The sequence below is a fragment of the Vespa velutina genome, chromosome 15 (assembly GCF_912470025.1).
Source record: "Vespa velutina chromosome 15, iVesVel2.1, whole genome shotgun sequence".
In the NCBI taxonomy this organism is placed as follows: domain Eukaryota; kingdom Metazoa; phylum Arthropoda; class Insecta; order Hymenoptera; family Vespidae; genus Vespa; species Vespa velutina.
The window spans coordinates 2,293,288-2,317,046 of record NC_062202.1 but is presented as its reverse complement, the minus strand read 5'-3'; the positions used below and the strand labels follow the sequence as shown (position 1 = coordinate 2,317,046).

The 23,759-nt window shown below is 33.4% G+C and overlaps 1 protein-coding gene across 2 annotated transcripts in view; it reads right to left on the bottom strand.

The window, feature by feature from the left end:
- LOC124954555 (monocarboxylate transporter 2-like) overlaps nt 1-20,487 on the bottom strand; it is a 47,660-nt gene extending 27,173 nt beyond the window's left edge. Inside the window, exon 1 of one of the 2 annotated variants that reach the window (XM_047507677.1) lies at nt 18,843-20,487. In XM_047507677.1, coding sequence (XP_047363633.1) covers nt 18,843-20,100 — 1,258 coding nt within the window. In that variant the 5' untranslated portion in view covers nt 20,101-20,487. Of the gene's footprint in view, nt 1-5,139; nt 5,992-18,842 lie in introns of those variants that run through there. The other variant, XM_047507680.1, reaches the window with a different exon arrangement.
- Between the last annotated feature and the right edge of the window lie 3,272 nt (nt 20,488-23,759).

The following is a 23,759-nucleotide window of genomic DNA, read 5'->3' as shown; positions in this document are numbered from 1 at the left end:
TTCCATTAAATGGAATGCACAATTCGCGAGCAAGAAAATTGGATCGTGCATTGCTCCCAATAACGATAATAAGAATGAACTCGAATCACATTTAAATAGTCTATTCTTGCAAAGAATCGACGATTCGATGTCAGAGGGTTAATCGTATCTTACTTTATTTTTGGATAACTTTATAGTATGTATTATGTGAACATCGAAGTAGACATTTAGAATAAAGTAGATAAGCTTTGAAGATCGGTAACTGTCCAATGTAAATAGAATAAATTCTTTTCGGTTTTTCTCATTATTCCTTCTCTTTATTTTTCTTTTATTTTTCTCAATTTCGCCGATGGAATAAAAGATCTCAGAGATTCGAACGTTCTCGTTTGTCTAACAGATTTTCTCGTGGCAACGTTAAAACTTATTTATATCGTCATATTTTTCGATAACTTTAGCAATATTTACTGAACTTATTGAGAAAGTTTTGATTATTCCTGTTAGGGGAAGACCTAAGAAAAATTCTTTATCTTCGATGGGAATATTACCCCTGTCATGAATGATAATGAAGGCAAATGGTTTTTGTTTCTTCGTTGTTTCTTTTTTCTATTTTTTTTTTTTTTTTTTTTTTTTTTTTTTTTTTCTTTTTTTTTTTTGACTAAAAAATTAGTATAGAGTATGATATGCACGAGATGTATCATAATACCATTTGGTATATTCGAGCATAAGGGGTTTTTTTTTTTTTTTTTTTAAAGAGAACAAAAAAAATTAAATACAATTTAGATACGTAGTATATTGTTACATATAGATATTATGCGTCCTTTAAAAGAAGTATAACGATTGCGTTGAAAATGATGCTGTTTCTGGATATATCGAAGAATGCAATTTGAAGATAAAACTTTTTTTGTAAAGGGAAGATCTCAAATGATGAGGGTTGCGCACCCTTTATGCCATTTCAGCATTTATCAATTTGGTAACATCCAAATTGCATTCGATAAAGCCTGACTGAAATCTGAACTAGCAAGAGAATTCATCGATAAGAATCAAAGTTTCGTTTACTTACGAATGACTCATAGAAGTGATTCATAGATACCACAATATATATATATATATATATTCCTGAATTTATCACAATTTCATACGGAATAATAATATCAACAATTTATTAGAAAAATATTCCGAGAATATGCAGTCTAATGTAATTTTATGTTACTTGTATCTTCAAAGTTTTATTCAACGATGATAAGTCGGTAACTTAACAACTTCATTGATTTTCATGAGAAAAGACCTTCGCTAACGTAGAGTCACTTCTTTACCGACTTTTATCCAAACTGAGAATTTAGATGTCAACTTTTTTCTTATCCCATTAGATGTCTCTGCTGTAAAATTTCTATTTCTTTTTTTTTTTTTTTTTTATAAAATAAAAAATAAAATAAAATTTAACAAATTCACTAATAGTTATATAGTTATTAATGACTTAATTATTTAGAATAGTACATAATGCATCGAATTGAAACAAGTTTTATTATACCTAAGTAAGTAGATTGATATTGATTGAGTATCAAAAAAAAAAAAAAAAAAAATGTCTCTTTTCTTTCATCATAAAATTCACTTTTACGAGTTTACTTTACTTTTACGAAGTAATTTCACATAATATAGGAATGCCTCGTAAATTAGTTTCCCCATCAACGAACTCGTGGTAGAGCTTTTATTGTAGACTTTAAATTTTATTGTTTATCTTGTTGCAATTGAGAAATTTGATTTGTCATATTTAACAATCCATAAATCTTTCTCATTTACTTCGATCGTTGTCTTTACTTCGATCGTGAAATTTTTTTTTATTTTATTTAATATAAATCTATTGAATAAAACATCGAAATAGGGAGAAGGATGGAGATAAAACATGAAAGGAATCGAGCTGTCATAGGAAACATGACGAATATCTTTCATAAAAGTGTTAAAGTACTTTAGATATGACCAACCCCATCCTCGAAAAGTCTCGCCTCATATGTTATCCGGCCATAATGCGATCGAGTGGTCGAAAAAGTACGGATTATGGAAAAGGGTAAATCCGAAGAAATGGTTATTTTAGTTGATGATGCTGGTGGTGGATGCCGAGAGGGATATCGAAGAAGATAAACGTTAAATCTCGGTTTTTTCGCAAAATTATTCCTGACGATCACAATTTAACTAAATTTCATTGGAATCGATTCGCGAGAATCACGCGAGTTTTAGAAAAATTCATTTCGAAATGAAGTTGAATCAATTTTTTGTCGATATTATCTTGAATTTTCCCCAAGATATTTCAGAATTTTGAAATGATATTGCCAATAGATATGATAATAAAATGATAGAAGGAAAAATTTTAATAATAATAATGCATTTTCATTAAATTGACGAATATTTAATAATTGACATTTCTATTCCAATGAAAGCATCTTATATTTATTCGATATTAATTATTTTTCATTATGTTTATCAATGAATTTTACACGTCCAATAGAATAATATGTACGATACAAGATATCTTGTTCCTCGTATGAAATGTTCCAAGTTTCCAAATAGCGCTCAACGAGAAGGAGTTTGTACCACGAAATAAGCAAGTTTTAGTGTTGCGATGTGTTAAGAGATTAGAACGCTAGAAACCACGATAATCCTGGTGATGTCGGTTACTCGGTAATTTTCGGTTGCATGCCTAGAACGCATTTAGTCTCTTCTCGCGTATGTGCAAAATTTAGTCTTGTTCTTTTTTTTTGCTTTTTCTTCTTCTTTTTTTTTCCCTCGTTTCTTTCTTTTTCTAGAGCGAGGAAAATAATATGAATGTTATTCGTAATACGTAAGTTGACGTTATTTTTCTTCTCTTTACGTACAAATATATAGCTAACACTTTTTAAACTTTTTCTTTTACTTCTTCAATCGTTAATGATTACAAATGAAGAAAATTAAATTATATGTTTTTAATTGGAGGGGGAAAAAAATGAGAAAGAGAGAGAGAGAGAGAGAGAGAGAGAGAGAGAGACAGAGAGAGAAAGAAAAAGAAAAGAAAATTGTACCCAAAGAAGTTAATTCGTCAGAACATCCAAGAAATGTTTCTATATCTTTCTTTCTTTCTCTATCTCTTTCTTTCTCTCTCTCTCTCTCTCTCTCTCTCTCTCCCTCTTTCTTTATCCTTAGAGATTTCTCAAGTAATCGAAATCGTCTCGAATCTGCTTCGAATTCAACGAGACAATCTCGGATCGAAATCTCTGGATTCGATTTAACGCTCGTTTTAAATCGAACTCGTTTTACCAATTAAATTGCGAGACGTGAATTACGCCTCACTCGAATAGGAGATCTACGAGCTCGATTTTTCCACGCCTTTCTCTCGCATATACACGGACATTGCACTCTCATCGACTTCTCGTAGGCAGTTGGACCTTCTTGCCGATCCTTATTTATGCCACCAACGACGCTCACTCTTGAGACTGCATCTTTCTTTTTTTACCTTTGACGGAGATTGTATTACACATTGAAATAGACTTAGGGGTTTAACCTATTTGCATCTTACAAAGATTTCGAAAATATATGTAATGTTATATATATATATATATATTAAATCTTCCTTTCTTTTTTTTTTTTTTGTATCTTAAATATATCAAAATGTCCAGAAAATTAAGAAAAATATTTCTCTTTTTATATGATATTTTCCACAAAAAAAAAAGAAACTAATAAAAATAATATAAAACTTCAATGAAAACTGAATGAAGTAATTTCGAAAAAGTGTAATTGACTTTTAATATCGTTTAGAAACTTTTGACTAATTTAGATTTAGTTTTAATTCATTCTATATAAGGATAGTTGAATATATTATATAATTAAAATATATAATATAACATATGCATATATGCTAATGATGCCAAAAAAATTGTTTTACTAGCGAAAATATTAATTTCGATCGAGAATTTGATGTTAAAAAAAAAAAAAAAAAAAAAAAAAAAAAAAAAAAAAAAAAAAGGAAAAAGAAAAAAGGAAAAAAAAAAAGAAAAAATGAACGAGGTTTACGATGCCTAACAGGCTAGCTGTCGGCAATTATGAAAGGTTCGTCCTTCGTAATGATAACGTAACTTATATGAAAAATAAAATGCGTTCGGTTTTTGTTAGATCTGCACTGAATTGATTAGATATCTCGAAAATGTTTCGATCGTAACGTACATAGTCAAAAAAAAAAAAAAAAAAAAAAAAAAAAAAAAAAAAAACATCGATGCTTCAATGCTATTTTACGCGGGAGACGAACGAAACGAGATTCCCTTCGATCGATTCTATATCGAGATATAAACGCGAGAGGTTTTCGCATGATAAGCGGACAATTCGTATGCCGTCGAGAGTAAAAAAAGAAAAGGAAAAAAAAAGAAAAGAAAAAAAAAAAGAAAAGGAAAGAAAAACGAAAGAAGAGGAATATATATATATATATATGTTTCCACAATATTACCAAGTATTTCCACAGTTGCCTTACGAATTCTATTCGATGAAAAAAAGGAAGAAATAAAACAAAAAAAAAAAGAAATAAAAAAAAAGGAAAAGAAAGAAAGAAAGAAAATAATAACATTGAAGTATTGATCTCACGTCCTTTTCACAAAACATTCAATATTTGATTCAACGAAACACATAATCATAATGAAATCCAATATTCTAACATATCTACGAATTTGTTAAAGTTAAATATTTAAATTAAAAATAATATATGTCAAATAAATTGGCTTTATAAAAAGTATTTTTCATACTATTGGAAAATAATTATAATTATTATAATTTATGTAGAAATATATAAATTAGATTATTATAGATACAAATAAACATACACACACACACACACACATATATATATATATATATGCATATAATTTTTTGCATTAAATATATCAAGAGATTGATAAAGATAATATTTCAATGGCTCAAGAAAAATGAATATATTTAAAATATTAATAAGTATAATATTATACTTATATAAAGTAAAATTTAATCTGTATAAAAATCATTAGATTACTTAATATCATCAAGATTACTGAAGATCTACGAAGAAATTTCAAACACTTAATGGATTTTAAAGAGAAAGTTTACGAAGTATAAGTTTCTAAAACTTCGGTAGAGATTAGAATAAATTAAATAAGTCCAAGTAAGAAATACCTGCGGTATACAAGGGATCATGATAAAACTTGACAGCAGCAGGAATAGCTAAGGTAGCTGGTACAGACAATTGAAGACCAGGTCCAAGAAGATGAACGAGAGTTCCTACGACGGTGACGACCCACCCCCAACCACCCTCTGGATAATAATGTCTACACATGAGACGTCTTGCTTGAACTTGAGGACTCCCTGCGTTAGGACGTTCGTCGTTCTTATCAGATTTTTTCTTTTGACTTTTCTCTTCCTTCTCCTCCTTCCCTTCCTCATCTTCCTTTTGTTTCTTCCTTTTACAATTTTCTTCATCATCTCGACAATTTCTTTTCTCCTCAGTGTCCAAGAGCGGCCATGATCGCGCTCGAGATATCGACATCACAGGCACAACACCTTCTTTGCTGCTTAATCGCGGCAAATTAATTATTAAGTGCCTGTATCTTTGATTTTTAAGCTGTTCCTGATCCTTCTCGTTCTTAATCCTTCTTTCACGTCTACTTTTTCTTCTTCTTTTTCTTCTTTTTCTTCTTCTTCTTCTTCTTCTTCTTCTTCTTCTTTCCTCGAAAATTCTCTGAGAATTCTCAGCAACATCATGTCGACTTTCTCCTAAACGATTTACGTTCTTTTTCTAAACCGTTTCCCTTTTTTTTTTATTATATTTAAATCGATACGATAATGAAAAGAAAATGTAAATAAACAAAAGTGAAATTGTTTTTTTAAGTAAAATTGGCAATTGTTCAATTATCTTTGTTAAAAATTCGACTTAACCTTAATGAATTTTTTACTGCCGATTTATTACGAACGTGTTGCTGTTCTGTGTTCTTACTGATAAGCATGTTCGAGATAATAAGAGATTATATTGAACGATCATATGTTACCTTTTGAAATGTTTCTTTAAATATAACAAAAAATTATACAAAAAATTTCGACGTTCGAGAAATACTACATAAAAGAAGAGGAAGAAGAAGAAGAAGAAGAAGAAGAAGAAGAAGAAGAAAAATAAATGAATAAAAAAGAAAGAAAAAAAAAAAAGAAAATAAACAAATAGTAACTAAATAAAAATAAGAATAAAAATAATAAATCCAAATCAATGTCGAAATGAATAAATAGATAAATAAATAAATAAATAAACGAAGAAATTTCTAATGAAAATTGTCAATGATCGTTCGTTATAAAAAGAAATCATTAGTCGATAAGACTGATATAATATAATCCTTGCAACTTAGAGACCGCAGTTAACGATGCGGAAAGTAATCCGCTGGAAGTTTGCTTCGTGGAACGCAGTCTTTCGCGCGATACCACCGACTGATGTGGCTTCGACGAGAGACACTCTCTCTGTTCGGTCTGACTCTCCCCACCCTTATCCTTCTCCCTTGGAAACATCTCTACCACCACTACCACTACTACTACAGACATTGCCATCACCAATGAGAAACTTCACTCTACTACACTCCTATCAGAGTAGGATACATTGGTATCGTAACATCTGCTCGTTTCTTTCGAAAGTGATAGTGATGACATTTCCGGTTACCAGCTGATCGGCTGGTAATACTTTTTATTTTCATGAATTTTGATTTATAAAAAAGATTAATAGAAAAATTAGTTTTATTAATATTAAGTTTACACGTACATATGCATTTATGTCGTAATGAAAGTAAATGCCAAATTCATTTAATTCGAACAGCTGTTTTCTTCTTTTTCTTCTGCTTTTTTTTTCATCTTTTTTCTTTCTTTCTTTCTTTCTTTCTTTCGTTCGTATCTCTTAATCATTGACGTTTTTAAATGTTTACGTTTAAAAATTATATATATATATATTTGATGTAATTTAAAAGGACATCGTTCTTTTAAGAAATTTAAATCATTTAGAAAATATAATCATTTGATCTATTTAATGAAATATATTCTCGTTACGACATATTCGTTATAAAAAAAAAAAAGAAAAAAAAAATGGAAAGACCTGATAAATAATCCTAATCAGTATATTGTTAAATGAGTTCAATGAGAAATTTCAAAAGAGAATATAAAAAGGGACGATAGAATGAGAAGAAAGATAGGCGCCAGTTCGACTGATGGATTTCTGGCGTCCGATCAAAAGTCTAAAAGATTTGTACGAAATTGGTGCTCTTAAAAAAGCAAATAAACCGCGACAGACGACAGAGCTGAAAGATACGAATGAAACAAAACAAAATGAAACAAAAGAAAATAGAAAATAAAAAAAAAAAAAAAAAAAAAAAAAAAAATTAAAAAAAAAATTAAAAAAAAAATAAATAAATAAATAAAAAAGAGAAGAATACAAAAGCGTTCTCCTTTGCATGTCGGCTTTGGTGAACATCGGCGAATTTAGGAGTACGATGAGAATTTCGAAAAATCATGAAATTTATTTAAAGAGACAAAACACAGTGGCCTCTGGTGGTAAAAAGGGGGTGGAATATTAGAAACGGAAGAGACATTTTCGTACGTTTAACGTTTGTTAGCTTTTCGCTTTGACTTCAAAAATTGTTTCATTTCTTTTCTTTCGTTGTTTTTCCCTCTCTTTCCTTATTTCTTTATTTTTCCCTGAGTCATGACGAAGGCCACGTGCAAGACACGTCTATATAAATTATACTCTATAATTATATCCAACCCCCGTTGAGGATCGTCCTTTCCATCGTCGTCACTTTCGTCGTCGTCAGGGCGATCGTTTCTTCGTATAACCGTACGTCAACTCGATGATTGCCTCTCGTAAAAAGTCACCGTGCATGGTTTCGTATCGCAACCAGCATGGAATGCGTTCTCTGAGAGAGTCATATATATATATATATATATATATATATACATATATATATATGTATATATATATGTATGTATATATTTATATATACGTGATTAAATGCACGATCGTAACTATAATGAGATCGTATTCATTTTACTTCTATATTTACTTTTTAGAGATTTTTCTTTTTTATATTTTAATTTATACAGTCTCTAGATAAAATTATTTAGATTTCATTCTTTTCATTTTATTTTCGCAAAACAGATTATCTAGAATTTTATATATATATAACGTTTAATATGACTTGATAAATTATATTAAATTTTTTTTCGATACTTATGCATTTTGTTACGTAAAATTGATATGTAAAATTTCATGGACGTTTTTCGAAAAATGATTTTTTTATTATTATTATTTTTCTTTTTTCTTTTTTTTTTTTTTCTTTTTTTCAACTGGTCGATTTTTTATCGTTTATCCGATAAGGATCATTCTCGTTTGCGAAATGCGATTCGTGCATGCATAGGGTCGCTCACCGAAGATCATAAAGAATATTCTCGCGTGGTGATTTGCGGGTGGCGCGTTTTCTCCGGTGGTTCGATCAATTTCGTGTCCTCCCTCGAGACCGCGAGAAACGTAATGGCCGGATATGTATTTAAAGTCGTGCGAGGGAAGGGACATTCGTGTTTTTGGACGAATTTCCGGTTGAACATTCGTGAAAATTTTTTTTTTTTTACCATCAAGATGATCTCAAATTTCATTTTTTACACAGATATCGAACGGAGAAAAGAAAAAAGAAAAAAAAAAAAAAAGAAAAAAAGGGAAAAAAAAACAAACAAACAAATAAACAAAGAAAAAAACAAAGACTTCAATGCATTCCTGCGATGCACTTCTGTAATCCCATTTGTGTGATACCTATATACCAGACTATCTTGAATCTAACAAAAAAAAAAAAAATAAAAAAATAAAAAAAAAAAAAAATTGGACAAATTCATTATCATAAATCTTGGAACGTTCTTATCGTTTGAATCAGACAAAAAGAAAACGTAGATCTTGTACGAGAAAAATCTTGTACTACCTATACTTTTACGTGAGTAATTTGAGGGAGGTCTTATTGCATGGCAGACAGTAGTAAATCCAAAGAATCTCAATGGAACGAGATTGTCCAAGATCGAAAGAAACGCATCGCTATGGAGCACAACATCCCAAAGTATCTCATTGATCTTTTCCGAAGAGGGAAGGGAACGTGCGTCGACTCGAAAGTTGTGCTGGATATTCCATTTCGAAAAAAAAAGACAGTTTAAGAAGAAGAAGAAGAAGAAGAAGAAGAAGAGAAAAAGAAGAAAAAGAAGAAAAGAAGAAGAAGAAAAGAAGAAGAAAAATCAGAATAAAAGAAGAAAAAGAAAAGGAAGAAGGAAGAAGAAGAAGAAGAAGAAGAAGAAGAAAGAAAAGAAGAAGAAAAATCAGAATAAAAGGAGAAAATGGAAAGGAAAGAAGAAGAAGAAGAAGAAGAAGAAGAAGAAGAAGAAGAGGAAGAGAGAAGAAAAGAACGACGAAGAAAAAGAAGATGAGAAGTGGAAAAAAGTGCATGGCTCTGATAATGTCGTGCGGAGTTTCGGGGTACCACTTTCACCGAATGAAAGTAAAACTCGATTCGCTGGATACGAAACGACCAGAATGAAGAGGAGGAGAACGAGGAGATGGAGGAGAAAGAAAGGACGACGACTCTTCGACGATTTCGAGCAGCGGCCGAACGTCGCCATCGTGCTAGGTCTCAACGTACGGACGCGTTTATGGAGATCATTAAGAGCACCGCGATTCGACTTTGTACGCAATGAAATTTGGCCCTATAAGAACGAAGAGGCGGAATAGGAGGAGAAGGAGGAAAAGGAAGAGAAGGAGATGGTAGAGGAAAGAGGAGAACTTTTACTCTACGATGTCCAACCTTGGATTACATGACATGACCCTTGACCTCCTCCAAGTACTTCGACTCGTTCCAAAACAGAATAAATGCATCTCTCTGCATCTCTCTGCATTTCTCTTTTCTACGAGAATCATTATATAGATTTGATTACTTTAACTTTTGATTTATTTAACATATCGTACGAGTCATAATAAGGATAAATTAATTAACTTTGCATTTTTAATAAATAATTTCTTAATTTATTTGTATCGATAAGAAGTATCGAAAAATGGTTTTTAATGAATTGAAAATGTAAATTTTTGTATTTTACTGTTGAAAATAATATGTTTATAATTTTTTCCAATGTTATTTTTTAATTCAATAGAATAGAGAGAAAAAAAAGATATATATATATATATATAATACAAACGTATATGAAATTTATGTAAATTTGACGAAAGAGATTGTAAAAGACTGGCAAAATAGAATTTCTTTATTCCGAAGATGCATCGAGACTAACTTCGATAAAGTTTTACGAGAAGACAGAAAAAGAAAAGAAAAGAAAAGGAAAAAAAAAAAGGGACATATAGGGTTCGTATATGTCTTGAGTATGCGCGCGACGAATAACGCGACCCTTTAAATTTACGATGGAGATATATAGACGACAAGAGAGAAATAACATGCGTGCTTGCATTACTTCTTTCTTTTGAAAGATTCTACGTTCTTTGTATGGTACATCGACTTTACTATATTCCTTTAACTGCCGAGGCAAATGCTCATTCTAGTTTTATCCTTATCGAAAGATAAAGAGAGTTAGACATAGAAAAATAGAATGTGAGTCTACACTCAATAATATTTTCTATCTTATCTTATTTACTTTAATATCGAAAATATTAATAATCGACAAATTTATATGATTACGATATCAATATTAATTTGTATTTATCAAGAACGTATTATTTTTTGTTAAATATCTATCGATGATTTTTTGTTTAGATATATAATAAGTACGATAGTAATTTTCTTTAGATATATATATATATATATATATATGATTTTATTACATATATAATGCTAGTTTTGCGAAAAAATTTAATATACTTTATCACTATGAAGATGAAAAAAAAAAAAGAAAAAAGAAGAAAAAAAGAAACAACTCGCTAAAAAGTAATTACAATATAAATATAATTATTTCGTGATAAATAAGAATTTGATGCACGTTGAAATGTAGTAAAATCTTCAAATATATAAAATCAAAAGTTAACAATGACAATTTACATTTTTTCTTTTTTTTTTTTTAAAGAGCAACGAGTCAATAGAATAATTAATAATTTTCCATAGAACGAAATAAATCATTTGATATTCTTTCGGGGTTATCGAAATAATTTATAAAATTAACTATCGAATCTTGTGTCGCGGGGAAAAAAAAAACCAAAAAAAAGGAATCGTTTGAGAAGATGAAAAGTGCGCCCCGGAGAGCACTGAAAAAAATCCTGATCCTTCGCTCGATCTCCTCGCGTACTTTCTCCTTTAAGTCTCCGACGATTTTAGGTGAGAAAAAGAGACAAGAGAAGAAAATGCGCGATACGCATCGGTTGAGGACGGGACGTTCCTCCCTCAACGGGACCATGGGATATGTCTTTGGACATCCGAGTACATCCATGGCTCGCTCTACGATCGTAAAACCTATCTTTATGGTTCACACCTTCTAGACGCGGGCCACATAAACTCGCTCCCTCAGTACGTTCTTCTTTGCTTACGAGCTACCACCAGACTGCACACTTGCCTGAGCTTTTCAAGTTCTAACGACGTTGCGTTTACATTGCATATGATAAGAAAAAAGGAGAGGGAGAAAGGAAAGAACAAAAAAAAAATATATATATATATATATATATATAATCGTGATCTTGAGTCCTATAACAATCTTTCTTTCTTTTCTTTTTTCTTCTTTTTTTTTTGGTTAAATCCGTAAGATTAAATTTACAATGGAGCAATTATTTATACAATTGTATAAATTGCTCCATTGTAAATTTAATCACAAATGATTAAACGTGATGACACGTGATTAAATTTACAATGGAGCAATTTATGCAAAGATATTAAATTGATTATGACGAAATTTGTACTTTAGGCCTTTTGAAAAGTTTTTAATTGGTAACTAGAGAGGCGGGAGGGAAGGTGGGAGGGAGATTTCGTTTCTCCTTTTCATTTTTTATTTTTTTTTTTTCCTTCTTTCCTCCCGTATGTAACTTTTTATTCCTTAGTTCGTACTAATTAAAATCGTATATTCCTTTAATCGTTCATTTAAAATCGAGAACAAGAAAATCGTTAGAAAGATTATAATTAAACTCATAGCGAGAATATCGCAGTGGGGATTGAAAAGCCCAAAGGTGATCCGTTTCGTGGGAAATTGTCGGTTAGAGAAATACAGAGAAAGAGAGAGAGAGAGAGAGAGAGAGAGAGAGAGAGAGAGAAACCGCAACGACTTAACGAGAAATCGGAAGGACAAAGAACGCAAACTTACTCGAAGGATTTCATCCCCGCATGAAATTGCCTTCCCTCGAACTCCACTGATTGCAGTTTCTTTCTTCCGTCCTCCGGTCCAGAGTGCTTTTCTTACGGTTTTAAAAGCGCGATATCGTCGAAAAACGAATACCTATTTCTCTCTTTCTTTTTTCCCCTTTTCAGATTCCAGCGAAAATCAGATTTAAAAGCAATGAAAATGTTGCAAGCTTGTATCGTACGAAGTTAAGTGAGATGATATCTTTACGACCCTTGGACGATTTTGTGGCGTAAGCTATCGGAAGATATATATCCTAGATCGAACGATAAATCTTTGCCGGTTTTTATCTCATATCATTTTCTCTTGTATCTGGGCTAAAGATTAAAGATGATTGAGAATTTTTGACGATTGAACGTCTTATTTCTTACCTTTTTTGATTTCTCGAAGTAAAGAATTTTTACGAGTTCGTAAAAATATATCATCGAAAAGATATGAACGCGAATTCGCGAACGTGCGGATTTTACGAACGTCAAACGTAAAAAGGGCGCGAGGTTTGGTTCTCTTTATGATGTCAAACTTTCAACCGGATAGATTTATTTCAGTGTGTGGTTTATTTCCGATGACTTTTCATATTGGTTTTAGAACATCAAAAGTAGTTGCCACGATACCTCTTATATGATGAATTTGAAATATTCCATCATTCATTCTATCTTCTCTTTGCTATTGGATCTTGTTTGTTTTCTTATAACTTTATAAGATTTCCTTCGTGTTTTTAAAAGCACATTCGATCGACTCTTTTTGATCTTTTATAAATCCAATGATTCTTTCTTGTTTATTTTTAATTCATTACAAAGATTGTGTTCAAACTTTTCCCTTAAATTATATCCACGAGATATATATATATATATATATATATATATATATATATTAAATTAAATAAATTTCATTAAAACATTACCTTCTATATGGAAACGAAAAGATACCGACGTAATATCTTTTTTAACAGTGTCGATAACTCTTCGTTCGTTGATAAGGAAGAAATTTATTTTACCGACACGACAAAATAGTCTCGTCGGTAACTTACCAACCAAGAAAATTTTTCAATGACGGAATTACAAGTATGAAATTATATTATGGAAGACTTATGATTCAGGATAGTATAATTGATATTCGACTGTATACAATGGATTAACTGTTGAATAATTTATCCTTTCATGAATTTTTAATGATTAATTTAATAACGTCTGATTATACGAGCCATTGTTGTTTGCATTGTATTTTTAATTTAATGAAAGAAAGAGAAAGACAGAGACAGAGAGGGAGAGAGAGAGAGAGAAAGAGAGAAAGAGTATTAATTGATTCCCATGAAATAAATTTATTTCATTATCGAGCATATTACGAGAATGTTATTCTCAGAATTTTAAATCGATTCTGTTTGTTTTTAAGTACCGTTAATATCCGTGAAAGATAATAAAACAGATTATTTCAAATCTATTATCGTTGTATCATTAAATCTTCTCAGTTACGATCGAAAACAAAGAAATCCATGAGAATCTATAAAGGAAATGATAGTTGTAAGACGATTACAACTCCAGTAGGATGAGATTTCATTGACAACCTTTAACATTTATGACAGTCGATCGGTAGTCTTTCTCATAAAACTGATCGTATAACTCGGTTCAATTATCGATAACGTGTCAGTTTTAACGCGTTAGATATCACGTTCTTTCCTCTATTTTCGTGCCAATAAATTTAAAAGTATCCAACGAAGAACGAGTTATTATTCTTCTTCCATTCCCTCCCCACCCACTTCCATTTTCTCTCCCCTTTCGTTCATTCGAGGCTACTTGATATCGTACGAATTGATCTAAAAATGATGGAGATCTTTGATAATTAACGTGGATATTCCAGCACTTTAGAAAATTGCCTTCAGATTTTCATTCGAACATCGAGAGCTTTAGTCGATGGGAATATTTGTTTTTGTTGTTGTTTTTATATTCGTTCTATGTACTAGAAACGCGAATCTAGGTTAGGATTAATCTACAAGGATTCACCTAAATACGATCGATCGAACATCTGTCCGGTTTGACCACTTTTTTCTCGAACAATTTCCCCGGAGTCTCTTCAAAAAGGAGTCTCCTACCGATGACGCACATGCAAACCTTAACTTGATGCAGCTGGCACGATGTTATTGCAAGCGTGGCTCTGGATTTAATTTTCTGCGCGTCCTCTAATCCACTTCAACCTAGATGCGACGATGAAGCATCGTAGAAGACTTTCGCGTGATGAGGCTTAGGGTTGAGAGTTTACGTTAATAAGACGAGATTGCGTCAAGTGGAAGGATCTCTCGTTTTCCTTTAATACGAAGAGATTTTCTTTGAACCTAAAGTTCATTAAAAAAAAAAAAAAAAAAAAAAAAAAAAAAAAAAAAAAAAAAAAAAAAAAAAAAAGAAAGAAAAAAAAAAGAAGAAAAGATACAAAAAAAAGGAAATAATAAATAAAAAGAAAGGAAAAAAGTATATGAAACGAAAATAAAATATAAATAAATGAATATTAATCAAATTGTTAATTATATTTGATTCACTATATTTTAAGATATATCTGAACGATCTCTATAAATATATTCATTTTATGAATATCTAAAATATCGATTTTCATAATCAAAATACTTTCGTTACGTTCACATCCATCGATCTATTCTTAACGGTGTGTATCGTTTAATTAGATTATTTCCGAGTATCGGATAAGCAATTACTAAATGTATGTAAATTCATTCTAGCTAGCATCGATATTGAAAATTATTCTCGACAGACCGTACACAATCGGCTAGAGATGTTGCGATTCGTGGAAGATTGGAATCTGTGGGATGTTTTTCCATTGAACGTGTGACGTCTATTCCTGTAATTTCCCGTATAAATACATGTGGGTTAACAGTATGCGATTATACGTGATACTGAACGAAAGGTATAGAGATAGAAATAGGTAGATAGATAGATAAAGAGAAAGAGAGAGAGAGAGAGAGAAAGAGAGAGAGAGAGAGAGAGAGAGATAGAAAGGAGATAGTAGAAGCCACGAGCTTGCTAGCTTACGGTAGGTAAGTACCGTTCGTTCGGACAACAGCTGTTGCAGGTGCATCCAATCGTTGCTCGTTCTATGCTCTCGATCGACTTTGGTTATATGTATGTATGTATGTATGAGAGAGAAAGAGAGAAAGAGAGAGAGAGAGAGAGAGAGAGAGAGAAAGAGAGAGAGAAAAGAAGGGGTCTTTACATCCGTGAATACGCGAATTTCTAGTGAGACATACACGATTAAAATTGGATATCACAATGACTATTATCGAATTTATATTGTTTAATTAATTAAATGTTACTTTTTTCTTCTTGAAAGGGAAAAAGAAAAGAAAAAAATATATGTGATTCTTAATCGAACATAAGTCGATCTTTGTAAAGATTATTAAATTGGATTATTCTTGGTAATATTTATTAACGAACGATTCATAATTGTTTGTTTTAATCATACCTGCATCCCTGACATCATGTTGGAAATGATTAATCGTCGGAGTCAAGATAACTCCTGCTGCGAGTTGCAAGCCATGAGAGAGTAACTGTACTAAAACGGCCACGAGAATTATAGTTCGACCCCAACCACCCTCGGGATAGTAATGTTTCTTCAAAGTAAGTCTCTTTCTGGCATTAATACCTGTGAAAGATTCTTCCTCGTCTTCGGCATTGTCATCTCGTTCGGTTACGAGGGTTTCAAAATCTGGGAAACTACTGAGACCAGCTTCCAATATAAGCTGTTCGGAAAATCGTCTTTTGTACATCTTAGGATTGACTTCGATCGCATTACTCTTTCTGCGATTCTCAGGAACGCTTGAAATCCCTGAATCGTTTCCGTCCTTCTCGTTGTCAGTCTCGTCGGCTTCTTTAACAGCGACATCGTCGGTACTCGCTCGTTGAAAGGACAGCCAAGATCTTTTCTGTCCCGCCTTCGCTAGGAATCTCGAAGAGAGTCTCGATCTCAAGTGGTTATTGCACCTAGCCGTACACTCACAGATGGTATCTCTCGGTGTCTGTTCAGAGTATCTCCGTCTATCCGCGTATTCGATCTGGCAGCCACGAACGAAATGCGTTTGATCGGAATGCCGCCTTTGAATCGAGTTCTTCTTGACGATCGTTTCGTTCTGATCTGAGTCTTGGCCATTGTAGTTACCGATACGATAGAGACTAACAGCTGAGTTTCGTTCTGACGTCGGTGGAAGGAAGCTTTGGCAGGTCGATACCGAGTAACTCGAATCCTTTCGTTTGAAACTACCAAAGGAGTCCCTTCTTGAGATCGTGGATATCCTACGACGCTGACGGTTACAACACTGATTGCATGAACACTGATAACGACAACGACACTGACACTTGTTGTTTATATCCACGTAACACTTGCATCTGGTCAATCTCGATAATATATCGGGATAAGAACGAAGTACCTCGTGAATCTCAGCCTCGCTCCAGGATTTACTACTGGAGTTCGCGGAAGTTGTGCGATTTAAATCTCGTTTAGAATCGAAACTAGTCGATGACCAGGTCACCGATTCTATGCTCGAATTTTCTCGGGATTTTGTACTTCTACGTAAAATGGTGGAACCCGTTTCTAAGCTTCCCCGAGAATAACGACGTTCCACGTGTTGTAAATCGTGATCCTCGATCGTATTTTCCTCGGTCATTGCTTCGCTATAAGAATTACGTCGTTTGCGATAAACGTTCTCGTCCGGTGTACCGGATACGGACTGATGTTTCTTTTCCATCACGATAAAAAAAAAAGATCTTTCGAGTTGTCTACTTCTTTTTTTTTTTGTTTCTATTTTTTATTTTTCACGCACGAAACGCCGATTCCTTTCGTGATCGTTTATTACGCTCGATTTCACTACCCGATCGATACTGAATGATTTCGAGGGAAAAAAAGAAACAGAAGAGAAAAAAATAGCGAAGGTCCCTCTTGGTCCTTCATCGATGTATCGTGATTCCTCGCACGCAAAGAGAACCTACGTGAGAACCGTACGACATAACCCGTCCCGAATCTTGATAGATTGTCCTGATTTTTCTCTCACGCGTGTCGTGTCTCGCCTATTGATTCGAATCACGAAGCTTGCCACTTTCGTTTCTCTACAGTGTGGAAAGTGAACTTGATAGATACGATTTCCATTTCATAAAAATATGTTTCAACTAATTTGTATTCATATGGTGTATGCATGGGTTAAATGAAATAAAACGTCTAAGAATATGTTCACATATTTACTGGGTCGGCTAAATATAACGCGTTACGCGAGCCCTTTCAAATGGAATTAATTTTCTAACAAATTTGATTGCTTCTTTTTTCTTTCTTTTTTCCCTTTTTTTTTCTTTTTTTTTTCTTTTTTTTTTTTTTTCCTTCGATTGGCACAATATGCGTACGTGCGCATGAAGTTTTCGTACGCTCAATTGAAAAGAAAAATCTATATTACTAAATATTTCTAATGTTCCTGAAAAGAGCTACCTGTAAACTACTTGATTTACCCTTTTATAACCAAATGTGTCGAACGTGACAGCGAGACTTAAAGTAGGATGATACGACTGTGATTGATGATAAACCGAAAGATTATAGTATGGATCGTTGAATGATTGAGCCTTTTTCTTTTTTTTCTTCTTCTTCTTATTCATCCTTCCAGAGATGGTCCTTTGAGAATTACGGTGACATAATTTATCATTCGAATCTTATGTGTTACTTTTAACACGTAAAATTTTTCTATTTTCGCACGGTACACGTAATTATTATTATTATTATTATTATTATTATTATTATTATTATTATTATTATTATTATTATTAACATCTTGAAATAATATCTTTTTAAATCTTGCTTATTAAAATCATCTTTTTGTACGTGTATTTTTTAAGGATAAGTTAAAAATTATCCTTGACGTTTGTCTTAATTATTATTAAATATTCGAAAATTTTTAATAGGAACGAGACAACATTTATTAGAAAGCCTTCATTATTATATATCATGAAGTAGAAAGGCGAATGACAGAAGAAGAAGTCGAGTTCGTAAATATTTCTAGACGGTATTCTCCTCGAGATATTCTACGAACGTCTTGCCTCATATAACGCGAAAGTTAAGCCACCGTTGTTCGCCACGGTGGCTTTACAGAATTTTCTACAACGTTCCGGCAATATTTTTAACCGTAGGAGAAAAGGGATGGGATGAAACCAACGACGTTGCATTTCGAGTTACGTATCAACCCCTTCGGGGTCGCTCGTTTTAAATGAACCTTTGTCTAGACTAGGTGAATAGTCGGATAAGAAAATTTATAAAAGTAAATTGAAGATAATATTCTAACAAAATATATTTCATAAGTTTATTGATACGTTCAGAATTTGTTTATTAATCGAAGAATGAATTTCGTAGATATATTACGATATTACGTATATATTTAATTCGATTTACTTATGCATTTAATAGAAGATAAATCAAAATGAAATTAATGTATCAATTGAAAAATCGACGAAACGATCGAAAAGACATACCTGCGCTATGAAGTGGTGGATGATGAAATTTAATTTGAGCCATGATATGCCAAGTTCCGGGTGCGGCAAATTGCAATCCTATACCAAGAAAATGTACGAGCATCGAGCACGTGACGATGACATATCCCCAACCACCTTCAGGATAATAATGTCTCCTTAACGTTGCCTCCTTACAAAGATCATACGTTGGTCGACAAGTTTGACGATTAACGGAGGATAATCCGTATCTTTTTTTCTTCCCTAAGGTCAATTCTCTTTTAGCTAAATAACCACTGGCAAAAGATGTGGTACGTCCATCGGGCCAGGTACTTCTACCATGAGGATTTGATCTATCGATTTCTCTTCTCTTTTTACTGAGAATACTCTGAGGACGTGTCTGAGATCCGTTTATCGAGCCATTGGAGGCATCGTATGCAATCGGCGATCGGAAAGGATCGACCTGTAGTCTTAGCTGTCCTTCCGAAGTACACTTGGGGCAAGCATGCCGATCGCTTTGCGAGCTCGTGCCGCCGATTCGATCGTAGTCGACGATCTCGATATGTGGCGTCAGCACCACCGTAGGCTTCGATGTCTCCCTTTTTTCTATTATATTTTCCCTCTCACTTTTTCCTTCATTTTCTTTCTCTTTTTCATCTTCCCTTCGTTCTATTGCCAACTGGCTCGTATCAGCCAATAAAGTAACTTCATTCTTCTCCTTAACGTCATCCTTTAAACCGATCGAAGCCACGTCGAAGATCTTTAGCTCGATGCTGCTTTTGCTTCTTCTTCTTCTTCGCCTGCTGGCTGTCGAGATCGTCGAGGATAAAGACGACGTCTCGACGTAAAGTCGGTGCCGATTGAGCGCCCTCAGCGACGAATGTAACGTCTTCCTTTGAAATTCACGATGTGGTCTCGATTTTCGATCGATTTTCACCATCGGATTTACGTTATCTTCGTCTTCGTCTTTGTCTACTTCTACTTCCTTCTCCTTTACTACTATTACTTCTTCTTCTTCTTCTTCTTCTTCTTCTTCTTCTTCCTCTTCTTCTCCTTCTTCTTCTTCTTCTTTCTTAGTTTTATCGTTGATCGTCACGTCATGCGTCAAGGATTTACCAAAGATCTTGGATTTCTCTTCTTCCTCCTCTGACGATCTACTAGTTGGTACGATCGTGAAAGCTCGTGAAAGAGGATCTACACGAACCCTTACGGTTCTTTGCGATCTATCCGGCCAGGAACTACTATGCCTCATTCCTTGGCCGTCCTCGCGACGTACCGTCATCTCTTCGTCTCTTCGTATCTTCTCCCTTCGCGAAAAAATCTTAAGGACCGTCTCGATCGATTATCGATCCTTCCGTTGTACCCGCCGTTCTTTTTCTTTTGTCCCCGATCATAAATTTCCTCATCGACAGCCTCGAAAATAGACCGACGAGCCTCTTCTTTCCTAACAACTGGTTCCATACGATAGATTGCGAAAAAGACCTATCGAACCTTTTTAATTTCTCTTCGACAAATTTTTCATGTAAAACGTACGGTAAAACGCACGGACACTCCGAGGATACCATTTTTTTAATTTTTATTCTCTTTTATCGTTTCCTTTGTTTTCTCTTTTCTTCGTTTTCTATTCTTTTCTCCTTCGACACGTGTTTTTTCTATTTTTTTTCTTAAAAAAAAAAAAAAAAAAAAAAAAAAAGGAAAAAAAAGAAAAAGAAAAAAAAGAACACTTAATTGTTCCGTCTTTTTTTTTTTGTTTTTTTTTCAGTATTCTTTCTGTTTTTCTTTTTTCTTTTCTTTTTTTTTCTTGTTCGTTCGTTCAAATTTCTTATCAACGAAAGAGACCGACGTTGAGGAAAGATGAAAGAAAATAAAAGCGTGGGTGAGAAAGATAGTGTTAATACGTGTAATATGTGTAATTGAAACTATCCGGAAAGTGTTGGAAAAGGGAAAGTTGAAGTTGTTGGCAGAGGGAAGAACTGGTCCTGGCGAGTGCGCCAGGATGACTGCTACGCACGTGCTGCTCACTTGCGAGCACCCCCTCTCTCTCTCTCTCTCTCTCTCTCTCTCTCTCTCTCTCTCTTTCTCTCTCTCTCTCTCTTTCTCGCATGACGATGGCAAGCGCATGCCTGCGGAATATTCGACAAAGTTACAAAACCTACCACCGTGTCTCTCTGATCATTAGAACATTTGATATCTTTTTTATTTTTCTTCTTTTTCTTTTTTTTCTTGTTCTTTCTTTTTAGTTTTTCTTTTTTTTTTCTTTTTCTTTTTTTTTTATATTATCACTCGTTTAACCCATTTAATGAAAATAATCATCTGATCATTTTCATTCCTCATTTTCTTAGCTTATCGATCGATTGTTCTTTGCAAATCCGTTGATATAACGTTTTAATTTATTTTTGCAATAATTAATTGGCTCGAATTCGTATGCAGGAACGTTAAAGACAAAGATTTATTGCCTGCCTGGAATAATCCCTGCAAATGCGACGAATAGCTCGGAGAAGTTTTATTCGTATTAAAGGCCGATTTTAGATCGCCTTCTGTGATCTTCGATTTAATTTACAAGGACCGTAAAGCCCGATAATCTCGATGGAATGCGAACAATTTCTATTGGATATTTATTATTCGTAATTAAAAAATAATTCGTCGAGTTTAATTTTCACATAAATTTCTTTTATGATCTTTTCTTTCGCATTCTTACATGCAACAAGATTACGTTAATACGTTCTAAACGATCGAATTTAAAAAGATAAAAGATTCGTCGAAATCTTTCCCTTTGTAACTGACCTACGACACGAGTCACGTAAAGCCGATTATCCGCCTACCGTACTTCGATTCGAAGAAGCCCCAGTCGCTGCAAGGGGCAATGAATTACTATAGAAGGTCTGCCTGTTCTCTTCGAAAGGGTCTGGATTCTTTATGAATGAACCCACGGGGCAACAAATTAAATTTCTTTTTTTCTCGGCGAAGAATTTGCATTTTTGATAAAATAAATATTATTTACATGTACACTTAAAAGAATCAAATTTCATAGAAAAATAAATCTTCTCGTGTCCGACTTCAACCTTTCACCTATTCCCGACGATAAAAATTTGACCGATTTAAATTAACAAATTATATCTAAATGAAATACGATCAATTTTTATAATCCTAATCAATCTCTAAATAATTTCTACATATACAATGTATGTGTCTTATTGAACGATGAATTCCCATCCCTCGTGTGATTAAACTGCAGGAACTGCAGCTCCACTCACTCTCCCCACGTCTCCCTCTCTCTCTCTCTCTCTCTCTTTTAAAATGTTTTTCGCAAAGAAAAAGAGGAAGAAGAAAAAAAAAACCATTCAAAAAGGTAGGTCGAAACGGAGCGCGTACGTCAACGTTGCAAACGTTATTAGGGAAACAACATAATTATTATTACGAATATTCGAGTCCGAATTCCAGAGTCGACAGTTACGAGCGGAAATGAGGGCGAGTTCGCACGAGCGGGTGTTAACGATTTCGCGGGCGGAAAAAATGCATCCGCCCGGTGCCGAAGCGAGCAGTAAATTTAGGCAAGCGAGGATGCCGTGGACGCTTCCTCTCTTAAACTTTAGATTATTTATCTCGCTATTAAATCCACGTTACGAGAATAAAAAAGTTTTGGAAAATGACAGAGAGGGAAAAAGATGGAAGAGACGAGTGAGTTAAATAAATACAAACGACTTTAATGTGATAGAGAGAAAGAGAGACCAAGAAAGAGAGAGAGAGAGAGAGAGAGAGACCGAGAGAAAGAGAGAGAGAGAGAGAGAGACAGGCAAAGAGGGAAAGAGAGAATATTACTGCCTGATACATTCGGTATACGTATCCTATCTTAAATCATAGATGATTTAGAACGATAATCTGGTCTTGTACTTTCCTTTTCCCCTTTGGCTAATACATCCTCCCTCCTTTACTGATCCACAATAACGAACGAAGACGAAGACGAAGACGAAGAAGAAGAAGGAGAAGAATAAGAGAAAACGACGAAGTTCTCGAGTTATTCGCTATGACGCGCCGGCCGTCCAATTAAGGGAGAGCTCACGACGGGACTTGGCTCGCTTGGATTTAACGGGCTATAAAAATTGTTGCTTTGACGTTGGTCTATTCGCGGCTTGGTTGCGTATGCTAACGACGAGCAAAGAGAAAGAGAGATATCGAACTGAGAGAGTTCGAAGCTTTTCGTGATCAAAAGCTCTAGTCACGTTTCTTCGTAGTCAAGCCAAGAATACTGTTCTATGTCTAGTCGCATCTTTGCTTTTTACGATAGTTTTCTATGATCTCGTTCGTGTTCTACTTTAGATAAGTATGATAAATCACAGTATACCCTGTATATATCCTAAGATTACACATACAATATATATTTATTATACAATCGTGAGAAATGTATACTTCTTATCGGAATACAAATAATAAATATATATTTGTCGTAAATTTTATAAATAAATTACTAAAAGCGAATTACTATTGTTTCTAATCTAAATTAAGAAGCTAATATATTTAAATGTGGATAAAATAATACTTTTTCTTTTTTTTCTTTCTTTCTTTTTTTTTTTTTTGTCTTTTCTTTTCTAATAGGAAATTACGAAATATAAATGTCATTCAACATTGTATATAAATTCTGAAAGGAAAATCACCTGGCCCACTTTCTAATCTAAATTCGAAGCTAATATATCTAATCAAAGATAAGAGATACGTGATCGAAAGTTTAACAAGATTCTTGTTAAGAGGAACGAGACTAGAACGTTCCTATTCGTTCTAATAGCTGACACAAAACGCGAAGTATAATGAACACGAACTTTCTCTCTCTCTCTCTTCCTCTCTCAGCTTAAGACACTTATCTAAACGGTCTCTTAGAACGGACCGTATCGTGAACTCGGTGAAAAACTCTAAACTGCGTCTCCACATGCAGGTCTCACGAGTCAA